This window comes from Taudactylus pleione, unplaced genomic scaffold (genome assembly GCF_031769625.1).
Source record: "Taudactylus pleione unplaced genomic scaffold, aTauple2 ptg000231l, whole genome shotgun sequence".
Classification (NCBI taxonomy): Eukaryota; Metazoa; Chordata; class Amphibia; order Anura; family Myobatrachidae; genus Taudactylus; species Taudactylus pleione.
In genome coordinates this window covers 1003989-1022869 of record NW_028284633.1, presented here as the reverse complement: position 1 = coordinate 1022869, position 18881 = coordinate 1003989, and the positions used below count along the sequence as shown (strand labels likewise).

The 18881-nt window shown below is 38.1% G+C and overlaps 1 gene segment (V, D, J or C); it reads left to right on the top strand.

Moving 5' to 3' along the window:
- The window catches only part of LOC148516903 (T-cell receptor beta-1 chain C region-like), a 28906-nt gene extending 10288 nt beyond the window's left edge, over positions 1–18618 (top strand). Inside the window, 4 exon segments of the C gene segment in view lie at positions 12622–12948; positions 14041–14058; positions 17679–17785; positions 18371–18618. Coding sequence covers positions 12622–12948; positions 14041–14058; positions 17679–17785; positions 18371–18391 — 473 coding nt within the window.
- The last annotated feature ends 263 nt before the right edge of the window (positions 18619–18881 follow it).

Sequence of the window (18881 nt, the reverse complement as noted above, 5' to 3'; positions counted from 1 at the left end):
CAGATATATAAGGAAGCTATATATGTAATATACATGTCACTATTAGATATATACAGATATATAAGGAAGCTATATATGTAATATACATGTCACTATTAGACGGATACAGATATATAAGGAAGCTATATATGTAATATACATGTCACTATTAGACAGATACAGATATATAAGGAAGCTATATATGTAATATACATGTCACTATTAGATATATACAGATATATAAGGAAGCTATATATGTAATATACATGTCACTATTAGATATATACAGATATATAAGGAAGCTATATATGTAATATACATGTCACTATTAGATGGATACAGATATATAAGGAAGCTATATATGTAATATACATGTCACTATTAGATATATACAGATATATAAGGAAGCTATATATGTAATATACATGTCACTATTAGACAGATACAGATATATAAGGAAGCTATATATGTAATATACATGTCACTATTAGACAGATACAGATATATAAGGAAGCTATATATGTAATATACATGTCACTATTAGATATATACAGATATATAAGGAAGCTATATATGTAATATACATGTCACTATTAGATATATACAGATATATAAGGAAGCTATATATGTAATATACATGTCACTATTAGATGGATACAGATATATAAGGAAGCTATATATGTAATATACATGTCACTATTAGATATATACAGATATATAAGGAAGCTATATATGTAATATACATGTCACTATTAGACAGATACAGATATATAAGGAAGCTATATATGTAATATACATGTCACTATTAGACAGATACAGATATATAAGGAAGCTATATATGTAATATACATGTCACTATTAGATATATACAGATATATAAGGAAGCTATATATGTAATATACATGTCACTATTAGATATATACAGATATATAAGGAAGCTATATATGTAATATACATGTCACTATTAGATGGATACAGATATATAAGGAAGCTATATATGTAATATACATGTCACTATTAGATATATACAGATATATAAGGAAGCTATATATGTAATATACATGTCACTATTAGACAGATACAGATATATAAGGAAGCTATATATGTAATATACATGTCACTATTAGACAGATACAGATATATAAGGAAGCTATATATGTAATATACATGTCACTATTAGATATATACAGATATATAAGGAAGCTATATATGTAATATACATGTCACTATTAGATATATACAGATATATAAGGAAGCTATATATGTAATATACATGTCACTATTAGACGGATACAGATATATAAGGAAGCTATATATGTAATATACATGTCACTATTAGACAGATACAGATATATAAGGAAGCTATATATGTAATATACATGTCACTATTAGATATATACAGATATATAAGGAAGCTATATATGTAATATACATGTCACTATTAGACGGATACAGATATATAAGGAAGCTATATATGCAATATACATGTCACTATTAGACGGATACAGATATATAAGGAAGCTATATATGCAATATACATGTCACTATTAGATATATACAGATATATAAGGAAGCTATATATGTAATATACATGTCACTATTAGATATATACAGATATATAAGGAAGCTATATATGTAATATACATGTCACTATTAGATATATACAGATATATAAGGAAGCTATATATGTAATATACATGTCACTATTAGATATATACAGATATATAAGGAAGCTATATATGCAATATACATGTCACTATTAGATATATACAGATATATAAGGAAGCTATATATGTAATATACATGTCACTATTAGATGGATACAGATATATAAGGAAGCTATATATGTAATATACATGTCACTATTAGACAGATACAGATATATAAGGAAGCTATATATGCAATATACATGTCACTATTAGACAGATACAGATATATAAGGAAGCTATATATGCAATATACATGTCACTATTAGATATATACAGATATATAAGGAAGCTATATATGTAATATACATGTCACTATTAGACAGATACAGATATATAAGGAAGCTATATATGTAATATACATGTCACTATTAGACAGATACAGATATATAAGGAAGCTATATATGCAATATACATGTCACTATTAGATATATACAGATATATAAGGAAGCTATATATGTAATATACATGTCACTATTAGACAGATACAGATATATAAGGAAGCTATATATGTAATATACATGTCACTATTAGACAGATACAGATATATAAGGAAGCTATATATGCAATATACATGTCACTATTAGATATATACAGATATATAAGGAAGCTATATATGCAATATACATGTCACTATTAGATATATACAGATATATAAGGAAGCTATATATGCAATATACATGTCACTATTAGATATATACAGATATATAAGGAAGCTATATAGGCAATATACATGTCACTATTAGATGGATACAGATATATAAGGAAGCTATATATGCAATATACATGTCACTATTAGATATATACAGATATATAAGGAAGCTATATATGCAATATACATGTCACTATTAGATGGATACAGATATATAAGGAAGCTATATATGCAATATACATGTCACTATTAGATATATACAGATATATAAGGAAGCTATATATGTAATATACATGTCACCATTAGACGGATACAGATATATAAGGAAGCTATATATGCAATATACATGTCACTATTAGATATATACAGATATATAAGGAAGCTATATATGCAATATACATGTCACTATTAGATATATACAGATATATAAGGAAGCTATATACAGTATGCAATATACATGTCACTATTAGATATATACAGATATATAAGGAAGCTATATATGCAATATACATGTCACTATTAGATATATACAGATATATAAGGAAGCTATATATGTAATATACATGTCACTATTAGAGATTAGAGTGAGGGACTTTGTGTGGGGTTTAGGAAATATTGTTTTTGTAGTAGAGCATAACATTGTGAGCAGTGGGAGCACCATGGTACAAATTGATATAATCCCTTTACAATAACCCCCTGCTGAGTTTTAGGCTTTTTTCCTATAGGCGAAATGTGTGGGTGCTGCAAAACAGTCTACTGATGCCCAGGGTGCCTTGTCTGCCAGGTGTTACTGACAGTAAATGATGATCCCCTTATACTAGGATAGAGAACTGCATTATATCCATATAACAGTCTTGGTGATAGTGCCATAGAGCTGGCAAGATGTCCCAGTAAGCTAGTCGGGATGTAGTGTCATTAGTGCACGGTCCTGAGATGAATACTGGAAACAGAGTTACTACATAGTCTTTAGTACATTTTCATCTCTGGAGTAAGTCAGACAGTGGAGATGTTTTCTGATGGGGCTCACCCACTGTGCTGGAACCTCTGCTGCCCACTTTGGCGCTGGGACCACTGTCAGTGTTCTGGGTAAGTGGGTGAGTTTTTAGACATGAGTGTGTGGCTGTGAATACTGCTAGTAAGCTTGAATTTGGAGGGGGTACAGTACTGTCAGTCCTTGGTAAGTTACTCTTTATTATCGCTCATTGTTACCACTTAATACATATGATTATAGATTACTTGTTGTACACGTGGGGGTAGGATGGGGGATTTAGTACAGTAGTTTGTGGCTGTGAATGCAGAGAGACAATACTTTGGAAGTGGCACCATTCTGGCTGTGTTGGGTGAGTTGTTAAATAAATGTCGCTGACTTATTTCACCATATGAGATGTTTTTTTATTCAATATAGGTTTCATTAAGTCATCAGATGTAGTTTGTTTTAAGGTCTATCTGCCACCAGCAAAGAGAAATATACATGGGGGGTTATGTATAGTGTTTCATAGTTAGTGTAGATGCTGTTCTGGTCGGAGGGAGGGTGTTTGTATGGTGTAGTATAGTGTAGTGTGGTGTAATATAGTGTGGAGTAGTTTGGTGTAATATGGTGTACTATAGTGTAGTGTGGTGTAATATAGTGTGGTGTAGTTTAGTGTAGCGTAGTGTAGTGTGGTGTATGGTGTAGTATAGTGTAGTGTGGTGTAGTATGGTGTAGTGTAGTGTGATGTAATATAATGTGGTGTAGTGTGGTGTAATATAGTGTGGAGTAGTTTGGTGTAATATGGTGTACTATAGTGTAGTGTGGTGTAATATAGTGTGGTGTAGTTTAGTGTAGCGTAGTGTAGTGTGGTGTATGGTGTAGTATAGTGTAGTGTGGTGTAGTATGGTGTATGGTGTAGTATAGTGTAGTTTGGTGTAGTATAGTGTAGTGTGATGTAATATAGTATGGTGTAGTGTGGTGTATAGTGTAGTATGATGTAATATAAAGTGTTATAAGAAGTATAGTGTAGTGTGCTGTAATATAGTGTGGAGTAGTTTGCTGTAATAGTATGGTGTAATATGGTGTACTATAGTGTAGTGTAGTGTGGTGTAATATAGTGTGGAGTAGTTTGGTGAAGTAGTATGGTGTAATATGGTGTACTATAGTGTAGTGTGGTGTAATATAGTGTAGCGTAGTGTAGTATGGTGTAGTATGGTGTAATATAAAGTGTTATAAGAAGTATAGTGTAGTGTGCTGTAATATAGTGTGGAGTAGTTTGGTGTAATAGTATGGTGTACTATAGTGTGGTGTAGTTTGGTGTAATAGTATGGTGTAATATGGTGTGCTATAGTGTAGTGTGGTGTAATATAGTGTGGAGTAGTTTGGTGAAGTAGTATGGTGTACTATAGTGTAGTATGGTGTAATATAAAGTGTTATAAGAAGTATAGTGTAGTGTGCTGTAATATAGTGTGGAGTAGTTTGGTGTAATAGTATGGTGTAGTGTAGTGTGGTGTAGTTTGGTGTAATAGTATGGTGTAATATGGTGTACTATAGTGTAGTGTAGTGTGGTGTAATATAGTGTGGAGTAGTTTGGTGAAGTAGTATGGTGTACTATAGTGTAGTGTAGTGTGGTGTAATATAGTGTGGAGTAGTGTGGTGTATGGTGTAGTATAGTGTAGTGTAGTATGGTGTAATATAGTGTGATGGAAGTGTAGTGTAGTGTGGAGTAGTTTGGTGTAGTAGTATGGTTTAATCTGGTGTACTATAGTGTAGTATAGTTTAGTGTGGTGTAGAATGTTGTGGTTTAATATAGTGTGGTGTGGAGTAGTTTGGTTTAGTGTAGTATAGTGTAGTGTGGAGTAGTTTGGTGTAGTATAGTGTAATGTGGTATAGTTTGGCGTAGTGTACTGTGGTATAGTTTGGTGTAGTATGATGTAGTGTAGTGTGTTATAGTTTGGTGTAGTGTGGTATAGTTTGGTGTAGTGTGGCATAGTTTGGTGTAGTATAGTATGTTGTATGGTGTAATGTAGTGTGGTATAGTTTGGTGTAATGTGGTGTGGTGTAATGTTGTGTGGTATAGTTTGGCATAGTGTAGTGTGGTATAGTTTGGTGTAATGTGGTGTGGTGTAATGTTGTGTGGTATAGTTTGGCATAGTGTAGTGTGGTATAGTTTGGTGTAGCATGATGTAGTGTAATGTAGTGTGGTACAGTTTGGTGTAATGTGGTATGGTGTAATGTTGTGTGGTGTAGTGTAGTTTGGTGTAGTGTACTGTGGTATAGTTTGGTGTAGTATGATGTAGGGTAGTGTGGTATAGTTTGGTGTAGTATAGTATGTTGTAGTGTGGTATAGTTTGGTGTAATGTGGTGTAGTGTAGTGTGGTATAGCTTGGTGTAGTATGATGTAGTGTAGTGTGGTATAGTTTGGTGTAATGTAATGTTGTGTGGTATAGTTTTTTATGTTTATGTAACAGATATACCGTTTTGTGTACATACACAAGTCCAATAGACAGTATGAGAAAATTCAGTGCTAAACCGGCTCATACTGATCATAACAATGATAAATGTTAGTAAACAAGGTTGTGAACGTGTTTAGAATAGTTACTATTATAATTAACTAACAATAACTACACTGAAATCTCTTCTGCCAATAGCAAAGGCTACAAATGTCTAATTAGTAAGTAGAGTAGTTATGAGATTTGATAGTTAATAAAATTCAGGTAATAATGTGCACTGAAAGGTACACGTGTACAATGATAGATTTCTTGTACAATTCAATTTGATTTATCATAATAATAATTATATTTGTGAACTGGGCTTTATTTTCCCCTGGACAGTCCCAGGAATGGCGGATAGCTGACAATATAATATAATGACAAGTATATAATATTATCTATGTTACAGTTTGTCCAGCTTAGCTGTAATAATAAATCATATTAAATCTACTTCCATCATTATAACAATATTGGAGATAAAATAATCACAAGAGAAAAATATTATGGCTGCGCTCTCTGCCCTGAAGAGCTAACAATCGAAATGGTTATAGGGAACATAACTAATGGCTAAGTAACAAACATATATATATATAAAAATCTATTTATTTTCCATTCATTAGTACAATGAGGAGAGAGTTTTGATTACAATGTACTATGTAGGGACATATATTGATTAGAGAGCGAGAACTGATCATTAGCATCATGTGTATTATATAGCTGTGTATGATGGAAGCAGAGCACATTAGATTATTATATAGCTGTGTATGATGGAAGCAGAGCACATTAGATTATTATATAGCTGTGTATGATGGAAGCAGAGCACATTAGATTATTATATAGTTGTGTATGATGGAAGCACAGCACATTAGATTATTATATAGCTGTGTATGATGGAAGCACAGCACATTAGATTATTATATAGCTGTGTATGATGGAAGCACAGCACATTAGATTATTATATAGTTGTGTATGATGGAAGCACAGCACATTAGATTATTATATAGCTGTGTATGATGGAAGCACAGCACATTAGATTATTATATAGTTGTGTATGATGGAAGCACAGTACATTAGATTATTATATAGTTGTGTATGATGGAAGCACAGCACATTAGATTATTATATAGTTGTGTATGATGGAAGCACAGCACATTAGATTATTATATAGTTGTGTATGATGGAAGCACAGCACATTAGATTATTATATAGTTGTGTATGATGGAAGCACAGCACATTAGATTATTATATAGCTGTGTATGATGGAAGCACAGCACATTAGATTATTATATAGTTGTGTATGATGGAAGCAGAGCACATTAGATTATTATATAGTTGTGTATGATGGAAGCACAGCACATTAGATTATTATATAGCTGTGTATGATGGAAGCAGAGCACATTAGATTATTATATAGCTGTGTATGATGGAAGCAGAGCACATTAGATTATTATATAGCTGTGTATGATGGAAGCACAGCACATTAGATTATTATATAGTTGTGTATGATGGAAGCACAGCACATTAGATTATTATATAGCTGTGTATGATGGAAGCAGAGCACATTAGATTATTATATAGCTGTGTATGATGGAAGCAGAGCACATTAGATTATTATATAGTTGTGTATGATGGAAGCACAGCACATTAGATTATTATATAGTTGTGTATGATGGAAGCACAGCACATTAGATTATTATATAGTTGTGTATGATGGAAGCAGAGCACATTAGATTATTATATAGCTGTGTATGATGGAAGCACAGCACATTAGATTATTATATACTAGTGTATGATGGAAGCAGAGCACATTAGATTATTATATAGCTGTGTATGATGGAAGCACAGCACATTAGATTATTATATACTAGTGTATGATGGAAGCAGAGCACATTAGATTATTATATAGCTGTGTATGATGGAAGCACAGCACATTAGATTATTATATACTAGTGTATGATGGAAGCAGAGCACATTAGATTATTATATAGTTGTGTAGGAAAGGAATCACAGCACATTAGATTATTATATAGTTGTGTAGGAAAGGAATCACAGAACTTTAGATTATTATATAGCTGTGTATGATGGAATAACAGCACATTAGATTATTATATACTAGTGTATGATGGAAGCAGAGCACATTAGATTATTATATAGTTGTGTAGGAAAGGAATCACCGCACATTAGATTATTATATAGTTGTGTAGGAAAGGAATCACAGAACTTTAGATCAGATACTGTACGTAGATTAGATCAGACACTGTACGTAGATTAGATCAGATACTGTACGTAGATTAGATCAGATACTGTACGTAGATTAGATCAGACACTGTACGTAGATTAGATCAGATACTGTACGTAGATTAGATCAGATACTGTACGTTGGATGATTGAAAAGTGCTGTTTTTGAAGTACAGTGTATTATTGTGGGTAGCGGGACAGCACCATAATACAGATTAATGCAAGGGCTTTACAAATATATGCTCCCATACTAGTACTATATGTCTCTGTAGATAAGATGTAACAACTGTCAGTCATTCCCCCTCTTACACTACAGTATTAGCTCTGCTGAATGTGCTGACTAGGAATCCAGGCGCTGTCCAGTGCTGACCATCGTGTGTTAGGGTGCTTTAGGGCCCCGCTGAGTGCTGTAGGGCCCCGCTGAGTGTTATAGGGCCCCACTGAGGTTTCATGCCTAGGCTCCCCCACTGTGTCTGGCTCCACTGTCTATTTTGGAAGTGGGACTACTGTCAGAGTGCTGGGTAAGTCTGTGTCATGTCAGAGACTAAGGGGTAACACTGGGCAGGGTTTTTATACACCAGTATACGGCTGTGAATGCTGGAAACAAGCAGGAGTTTGGAGAGGGGACGATACTTTCAGTCATTGGTGAGATCATTGGAATTTTGTTTCCATAATGCTTTATATGGTTCTTTGCATGTAAATTAATTGTCAGCTCATGGGATCAGCAATAGACTGGGAAATATTGTCTTTAAGTAAACATTGCTGCAAAAGAGGGGTAATCTGTCTGCATTACACTTGGAAGATAATTTGCTGATAATCACAATGTCTGAGCACAATGTACAGTAATGAGGAAATACAGAACGTTCCTGCGATCATATCTCAGGAGGACACAATAGGTGATTTTAATGCTGTTAAGTAGAACGAAAATGCCCTCATAGTATTTATTTAAACCAGCAAAACAGATGTTACTGTATTATCTTCCTACTGTGTCTGAATTATTATTATATCTCCGTATATGGTGCTAACATGTTGCTCTATAAAGAACTACTCTCTCTGACTGCAGAAAAGTGTATCCAGTAAGAAATATTACAATAAATTCATGTCAGAGCATTGTACTAACATTTGTCATATTATAATTATAGCTACATATTAACAAAGTACTGTATATAGATATAACACATGATTTTGTGTATGATATTACGTGTTTATTTCCAAAGTAAAACATATTGTAGAACAGTTTAAATGTTCTTCTAGGAAACACTACAAGACTTTGCATTGCTCTGTACCATAGGCAGTTCTGTTATCTAGATTTTTTGTTTGTTTTATTTTTTTCTTTGTTGTTGCTTCTCCCCATTATCATCTGTATGTTGTACTAAACCAGTTAGAACTTAGGGGTCAATCCAATTAGGTGCGAATTGTGAGTTTGTTTCATGAAACTCGCAGGCTTCGCCCGAATGCGCGCACTCCAAACCAATAAAAAATGCCTATTTGCGGTACTCGCAGCGGAGGTTTGCAAATTGACTGACAAATGCGATGTGAGAGAAGTGCATGATAAAAGTGGGGAGACCATCCTGGACCCCCCAAATGTGATCATTCCGTTAGCAGGAACGTATAGACGGCTGTTAGTGGGCATAAGGAAAGTACTGAAGTGGTGTCAAATGGGTGATTTGGGCTTTTTTAAAAATATACTAAAAAGCAAAACTTTTTCATTTAATTTCAAATGAATTAAACAAACAATGTAAAAAAAAAAAAAGTAGGAAAAAAGGTGATTTTTGGGGTATTTTGAGGGTACTTTAAATAAAATAAAAAATTCTGAACAAAAAAAAATTATAAAGCAATTAATTTTCAATTGAAAGAATACTAAAATTAAATTTGGCGTGCACAAACAATCGAAAAAGTAGATTTTTGGTGTAATCTTAGGTAATTTTTTTAGACCCCAAAAAATGACATGCAATCATAGGACTAATTAAACTATTTGGAAATGTCCAATTGCCTAATTAGTCATTAGGGGGGGGATGTCCAAGGTATTCTGCATGGTGTCCCGACATTTTAACCTTAAAATAAAGATTTTGCCTCCAATCTCTCACCATCAGGGAGGTGCGAATGGAAAAATGCGACTTTACTCTGACTGGTTCAGTGCTAACTGGATTGCAAAATGAATTCGCAGAGAAAATGGCAACTCGCAGCTCGCACCTAATTAGATTGACCCCTTAGTAGAAGTGAACTTGAAGTTTTTTTTCAATAACATGTATATTGGGATTAATGTCCCCATCATGGATTTCTGACAAAAGCAAAGACGGGCCCACTGGGGATTTTTGTGAATATGGCCCTCATTCAGAGCCACTCGCTAGCGGCAGTACGCTCGTTCCGAGCGATGTTCGCACATCCGCGCATGCATACGGTTTTTAGTACGCATGCGCGAACCAGTCAGTGCGGCCGAAAATCGTTGGTACGCAATATAGCGAGGGCCTGCTATTTTGAGTGACAGAATGAGGCGTATGTGGGTGGTAACAGGGGAAGGTGCTTGAAAACGGGGAGTGGAGATCCGAACGCAGGCGTGCTTAAAGGTCAAAACGGGCGTTTTAAGGGAGTGCATAATTAACAAAGCAGCGTCATTGACCACGTCACTTGGTTTTTTTTAACTCAGAACTGCTCGCAAAATAGCGGTTGAAAACACCAACCACAAGAATAGCGAGCAGTTCATACGCTGTACGATGTACTCGATTAATCTAATAAATAGCGGACATGACGTATGGTGCGTGCGGCCAGGGGGCGTTTTTATCAAATAAACGAGCGTATGTTTTGCTCGCTCGTTCAGACTTAGAGGTGTGAACAGACTGCAATTTGCGAACGGATCATTTGAATAGCCACCCCTTGTTTTTGAACGAACGACCGCAAATAGCGAACGGCTCTGAATCAGGCCCTATGTTTTTTGTTATTTGCCTGGATTTTGGTGTGATACATGGAAATCACTTCTTCCTCAGGACCCTTTGTGGTCTGGTCTGGGGTATAATAGCTCAGCCTGTCGGAGGTACAGTATCAGTGCAAAGCAGGGATGGGGAACCTCAGGCCCGGGGGCCGTATAAGGCCCGCGGAGTCATTTGGTCTGGCCCGCTGAGCTTTTTTCTGCTAGCTTCATCTGGCTAGCAGGGTGCCTAAAATGTCACCCTGCAGCCATAATATATGCAGCAATGTCACCTGGAGTGTCCTTAGGACGCTTCATATGGTCACACCGCTGCCCTTACAGTGTGGCCCTGCCCCTGTGTAACTTCACCGGGCCCGCAAATAATGTCATATATATATCAAAATGGCCCTCTGCAGAAAAAAGGTTCCCCAACCTTGGTGTAAAGTGAGGACGGATCAGGCCTCCAGTTGATTTCTTCTCTGTCTCTTGGGAACTGTCCCAGTTTACAGGGCCGTAGCTAGTGCGGCCGGTGCCATCGCACAGGGCACCACAGGTCAGGGGGCGCTGTTTGGGCCTGTCAAATTTCTGTTTATTATCATTCTTGCTTGTAGCTTCCTCTTATTTCATCCCCAGCATCTCCTGGCCTCCCCTATCTCTTCCCTGGCCCTTCCCCATGAGGCCATGGCCCTCTCTCAGGTGCACTATATTATGTCCCTATCTATCCCCAGCATCTCCTGCCCTCCCCTATGTCTTCCCTGGCCCTTCCCCATGAGGCCATGGCCCTCTCTCAGGTTCACTATATTATGTCCCTATTTATCCCCGGCATCTCCTGGCCTCCTCTATCTCTTCCCTGGCCCTTCCCCATGAGGCCATGGCCCTCTCTCAGGTGCACTATATTATGTCCCTATTTATCCCCAGCATCTCCTGGCCTCCTCTATCTCTTCCCTGGCCCTTCCCCATGAGGCCATGGCCCTCTCAGGTGCACTATATTATGTCCCTATTTATCCCCAGCATCTCCTGGCCTCCCCTATCTCTTCCCTGGCCCTTCCCCATGAGGCCATGGCCCTCTCTCAGGTGCACTATATTATGTCCCTATTTATCCCCAGCATCTCCTGGCCTCCCCTATCTCTTCCCTGGCCCTTCCCCATGAAGCCATGGCCCTTTTTTGGGTGCATTATGTCCCTTTCAAAAATGAGGGTGGTGCCAATGCTCTCTCTGGCACAGGGCACCAAAAAGTCTAGTTATGGCTCTGCCAGTTTAGCTGAGAATAACAATGTCCCATCTTCTTGAATACAAGAAAGGAAACTCATCCTGCTCAGTGAGTCTGATACGTAGTGTACAATGCATCAGGGCCCCCCCTAATTAGACTAACTGGGAATGATACTAATTTAACAGATTAAGGTTAACTGTAATAATAAAACGGGAGAGATGGGGGTGAGAGCGAGCTGAGATAGGGCCTGTTTCTGAATTTGGAGTAAAGAAAGAGCAAGTAAACTTGTACCTGGACAAACCATGTTGCAATAGAGGGGAGCAAACGCATTTATTGTTTTTGCATGCAGAGCAAATACTGGCTGCTTTTCTATGGAGCCCACAAATACGCCCTTAGTCCTGCTCTGTCTGCCACAGCCAGGGCCTGTACTGAATTTTCAATGTTTTCTTCCTGTCTCTCTCTCTTGTAGAAAAAGACAAGATCCAGAGGGGGCCCAAAATCAGAATCTTTCCCCCAAGCAGGAAGGAGCTCAGAGACCACAACTTGCTCTCGCTGGTCTGCGTGGCGACAGATTTCTACCCGGAACATGTGCGCATAAAATGGTTTGTGAATGGAGAACCCAGGGAGAACATCTACCACCCTGAGGCATGGAACAATTCCAATGGCTTCTATTCCACCTACAAACGCCTCACTTTGACCAAGGCGGAATATTTCGATCCAGAGGCCACCTTCAGGTGTGTGGCCAGGTTCATAGACGGACAGATGGAAGTTTCCGATGAGAGAAAGGGAGAAGCAGGTAACTGGATAGCAAGATGCTCAGATGTCTCCATCACATCTCAATGGGGAATGGGGGGGGGATAGACTGGGAGACTCACAAATGGTGGAGCATCCACAATAATGGCAGCATGGCAACCAGGGGCAGCAGAGTGAGGTCAGGAGGACCAGAGGGAGATCTCATTAATAATACATACTACAAGAATTAAATCACTAGTGAACCCAAAGGTGCTCAAAGGCCCCACGAGAATTAGTACACACATAGTATATTTGTATTACCTAATGCGTTTTGTCTGTAAATGGGCTAAATCTGTACAGGATGAGGAGCCTACTTGCCAATGAGTAGTGACTCTCATTGTATTTATTCCTGGCAAAAGGTACTCGAGCATAAACAGCAAAGTTAGATAACTAGAGCAACAGAGTATGGCAGAGATTATTGTTATTATTGTTATTTATTATTATTATTATTACTTATTGTTATTTATTATTATTATTATTACTTATTGTTATTATTATTATTTATTATTATCATTATTATTATTATTACTTATTGTTATTATTATTATTTATTATTATTATTATTATTATTACTTATTGTTATTATTTATTATTATTATTATTATTATTATTAATATTACTTATTGTTATTATTATTAATTATTATTATTATTATTATTAATAACATTCACTTATATAGTGCCATCATATCTAGTTGTGCTTTACAGGTTTGATCAAAGCCCACAAGCTGATTAGGAGTAAGAGGGGAGAAAACAAATTCAGAATAGCTGCGTGCTCTATACTGTATGTATGTATATATGTATGTATATATATATATATATATATATATATATATAGTACTAGCTAAAAAAAAAAATATATATACATTACAGGATGCTCTTTAATAAATGGAGGTAGAGGTAATGCCCACTTAATTTATTGCAATGAATTGATCACAAGGTCACCTGCTAGTGCCACTGACGTGAGAAGTCAATGTAATGAAATGTACAGTATAATAAGTAATATGGTTTGTGTAATGTCCAGAAGTCTTGACTGGATTTCTTAGGTAACATGGTGACTGGCTGCATTAACACAATCTCTGTTATTCTGTTCGCAGATTGTGGAGTCTCTAAAGGTGGGTACAAAATGCGTCTCTGTTCTTTACAAATCATGTATTTTTGTGTCTTACATTCATTAATATGAAGGATGTAGCAGCTGAAGGAGCAGACAGACCGTTAAGGTGATGAGGTTTATGGTGATCTAGTCTCGTCCTGCTTGTGTCGGCTAAAGATGAGTTAAGGTGCCTACACACTAGGCGATGTGCTCACGGTGCGATATCCCTTGGACTCTCTCCGGCAGCTCTCCGGCAGTCCTGGACATGATACGGTGCTAAAAAGTGTCCTATCTGACTTAAGATCTATCGTGCACAGCTATCTATTGGACCACAGCGTCTGAGATTGGCAGATCTCACCGGCAGCAGGCAAGATCTGAAGATGCGATGTACGACCAGCGGGTATGCGCATCGGCATCAGTGGACACTCACGATTTGTCGTTCCGATGCTTCGAAATCAGGTGAATTGTGTAAAATATCGCCTAGTGTGTGGGCACCTTTACCTAGTGTGTGGGCACCTTTACTGCACCATGGTCCCTGCGATTTTACCTCTGTGTCCTCGCTGATCATACAGACAATAGCAGCAGATGGTTGTGTAGACAATTAGTAGAAATGGGAGAAGTTGCTTCTAGTACTCTAAGCGGAGGAAGTTTACTAGTAATGTATCACCTACATGTAGCAATGATACGGACGCAGAATCTGCAGTGCTACATCTCACAATGACTATACTGCATAGGCCTTTTCTCTATGCATTATAAATACATCTAAGACTATGATATCACTCTAAGGGGTACATTTACTAAAGTGAGAGTTTTTAGAAGTGGAGATGATGCCCATAGCAACCAATCAGATTTTAGCTATTATCTTCTAGAAGGTGCAAGTCTGATTGGTTGCTATGGGCATCATCTCCACTTCAACAAACTCTCACTTTAGTAAATATACCCCTAAGTACATACATGATATAAACAGGACAGTATTGTGTTCCAGACACTCAACGACGTGGTCATGGAAGGGAAAAGAAAAATAAACGTCAGGCTCTAAAGCACTACAGACATTTTAGACTCCACACAAGCCTCCTCCACCTGTCATCCCTGAGGACAAGGGCAGGAGATGGACACACACAAGCCTCCTCCACCTGTCATCCCTGAGGCCGAGGGCAGGAGATGGACGCACACAAGCCTCCTCCACCTGTCATCCCTGAGGCCGAGGGCAGGAGATGGACGCACACAAGCCTCCTCCACCTGTCATCCCTTGGGTCGAGGGCAGGAGATGGACGCACACAAGAGATTTATGGGCAGCTAATGATTTCCCCTCCACCTTCTCTACTTTATAAGAAAAGTCTTCAGTGACCGAGGATTAGTCTTAATAAACATTAAAATAAGCAGTTTACTGGCCAACTGCCAACTAGTTGTACTAAGTGTTACCTTCATATGACCAAATTAGTTACCAGTGCAACCAGCGTCATGGCCTCTTAGAAATGTCATTCTAAGGAAACCTTTGTATCAGCAAGGACGTTACATGTGGAAGCGGCTCTGACTAATAGATGCAGAACGTTGCGACAAGAAACATTTCTCTTCTTCACCTCTAAAATGATTAATGAATCTGTTACATTTTCGGCTAGGATACCATACTATTGCCCGCTGCTATTTACTGCTATAGATTCTTCAATATAAAAGAGAATATACCCAACGCTATGTAAGCAGTAAGAGAGGTGATTGCCAACCTCACCTGCAAGAACAAAACAATAGTATACTGCGCTCTAATACTTATGTTGTGACATTAGCATAACACAGACCGAGTTACATATATAAAAAATGATCCAATGTTAAACAATTAGTAAGACAAAGACATAAATCATAAAAAGAATAAACTAAAACAATTGCACATATATCTCTTATCATTTGTCATAGAAAAATTAGATAATCAAATTCACATTATGAGCACAGAATATTCCTAATGCACAGAAAAGGTTCCTGTAGGAGAAGCAGCATCTAAACATCTAAGGGAGAGCTGGTATTAAGCTACAAACGCCGAGAGAATCTCCAGGCAACCACCATCTAGATACCAATTGCAGCAGTATCAGCTATGTGGATACTATTAACCACAATCTGGAATTAGCTACTGGTAACGGAATCGGTATGATATGCCGGCTGTCGGGATGCGTCCTGTCAGAATACCGATAGCGGCATTCCGATGGTCGGGTAAGTATACTTACCCCCCCCTTACCCTCCCTTTTGGTACCCTAACCCTCCCTACCCCGCACCCTAACCTCCTGAACCTAAGGGCCTCATTCAGACCCACTCGCAAGCGCTATGAGCTCGCAAGCGGCCGATGGTGGGGCACTGCGCACGTGCCACGCGGGCCGCGCGTGTGCGCAACCCCGTAGCAAGTGAGAAATTCACTCGATCTGGGGCTCGCTACAAATGGGGCGGCTGTCAATGTTCATCGACAGCTCGCCCCGTTTTGTAGGCGGGGAGGGGGGGTGGCTGGACAAACGGAGGCATTCCTGAAGGAACGCCTGCCATTTGTGGGCGGCCCTACTGACATCACTCGTGATGTCAGTAGTGAGCTTCCTGCTCTATTAGAGCAGGAAGCTCACTGGGGTTTGCGGCAGACGAGACCCTACCACAAGGGTCTTGTCGCAAGCCCGATGGTCGCGACCATAGCGACAATCACCTGGCCGCTCGCAAAAGCTGTGGGTGGTCACCCACAGCTTAGCGAGTGGCCAGGAGGCCGGCTAAAAAAAAAAGTGGCAGCCCTCATTCAGATCGAGCGCTCGCTTTTTGCGAGCAGCTCTGAATGAGGTCCTAAGTCCACCTCGTTCGTGCCTAAACCTAACCCTCCCCCCTTAGTGCCTAAACCTAACCCCCCCAGAGGTGGCTGACCCTAACCCTCCCCCCTAGGGATGCCTAACACTAACCTACCCCCCCCAAAACCTAATGCTAACCCCGCTAAGTACCCTAACCCTGCCCCCCTGTAGATGAGAGGATAGGTACCCCGGACTTACCTCTTTCGGGGATCTGTTGATCTGCTTTCCGGCGTCGGGAGTAAGATAGGCATCTGCATTTCGATGCCTATCTTAACTCCCTTGTCGGGGTATCAGCGTCGGCATTTAGACCGGCGGCCGCGAGTCAGCTGACTACATCCCCTGGTAACAGTAACTTTTGACTTTTATACTGCTAAGATATAGCTGCTGCACATTGGAATTATTACTCCTATTTAATAATACTTTTAGAGAGTCTGAGCAACTCTTTTTTATTTTTGAATACCTTTTTTATGCATTAGGAATATTCTATGCTCATAATGTGAATTTGATTATCTAATTGTTCTACGAGAAATTATAAGAGATATCTGTGCAATTGTTTTAGTTTTATGATTTATGTCTTTGTCTTACTAATTTATTGAATACATTTTTATATGTTTAACTCGGTTTGTGTTACACTAATGTCCCAACATAAGTATTAGAGCGCAGTATACTATTGTTTTATAGATTTTTCAGGGCAGAATTCTGACAAATGGGATTTATTAGAACTTTGTGTTTGTATAAATCTTTTTGCTGCAGAACTTTGTGTTTCTATAAATCTTTTTGCTGCTTAATTCAGTTTACAGCGCCCGATGTCTGACACGTGTGTTTTTATTTCCAGAGAAATTCCGAATGTCCATAAATCAGGGGAAGATTTCCTATATTATGGTCCTGTGCAAAAGTGGCGTGTACGGATTGATTGTACTTGCCGTGGTGTGGAGGAAAAAGGTACATACATAGAACATGCACACACGTCTTGTATTTACACATATGGTGGAGGATAGGGTGGAGAGTATGTAGTTACTTTGTTGACATTCGGAATGTCGACTTTTTCAAAATGACCATTTGAGGGCTAGGGATAAATTTACTAAAGTGAGAGTTTTTAGAAGTGACTTTTAGAAGTGATGTTGCCCATAGCAACCAATCAGATTCTAGCTATTATTTTCTAGAAGGTGCTAAGTAAATGTTAAATAGAATCTGATTGGTTGCTATGGGCAACATCACTTTTAAAACTCACTTCTAAAAATTCTCACTTTAGTAAATTTACCCCCTAGAGTTAGAGGAAATAGTATTGTCGGCATTCTCAGTGTTGTCATGCATAATTTCAATATGTCAAATGTCAGCATTAGGCTGTAATCTTATTGATTATGAAAATGCAGAATAGACTTTATATAGGTGGCAGGCTGACTGTTTATAGACCTGTATACTTATAGTTTTATAAGATAATGTTTGCGCATGAAAATTCTTTAATCGATCCCTTTTTTCCATCTTCAGTTTATTACGTTAATCTTCTTTTACGATTCTTATTTTTAGGCTATTGCAGGTTCCTATTAGAAGATATTCAATGTGCACAAATATTGCTGCAGCTTCAAAGCTAAATCTGCGCTTCATGTACAAAATGCCCCATTAGTCCTATGACGGAGCGGAGGACACAGACCGGGGAGGATAAATACGAGGACCAGCAATAGTGTGCTCCTAGGACTCGCTGTGCCATATATATTGTTTTATAGTATTTATTTGTGTGAAATATTTACTTGTTATCTAATAAAGAAAGTCCTGCATTGAGCATGAAGCATGTCTGACTGCTGTGATTACACATATGCCAGACATTATAATTACGGTGTTTAGTTATAAATCAGCAATAAACTACTGTTAGGGAACTGGAATTCACTGAGGACCTCATTCAGAGTCGGTCGTTGCGGCCGCACGGTCGTAAGGGAAAAGGGGCCGGATATGCAAATGATGCACTCGCATGTTGCGTCCTTAAGGTCGGATCGTTAGCTGGCCGACCAAGGGGAGGATGTGGCCGTAAGACAAAAAATAC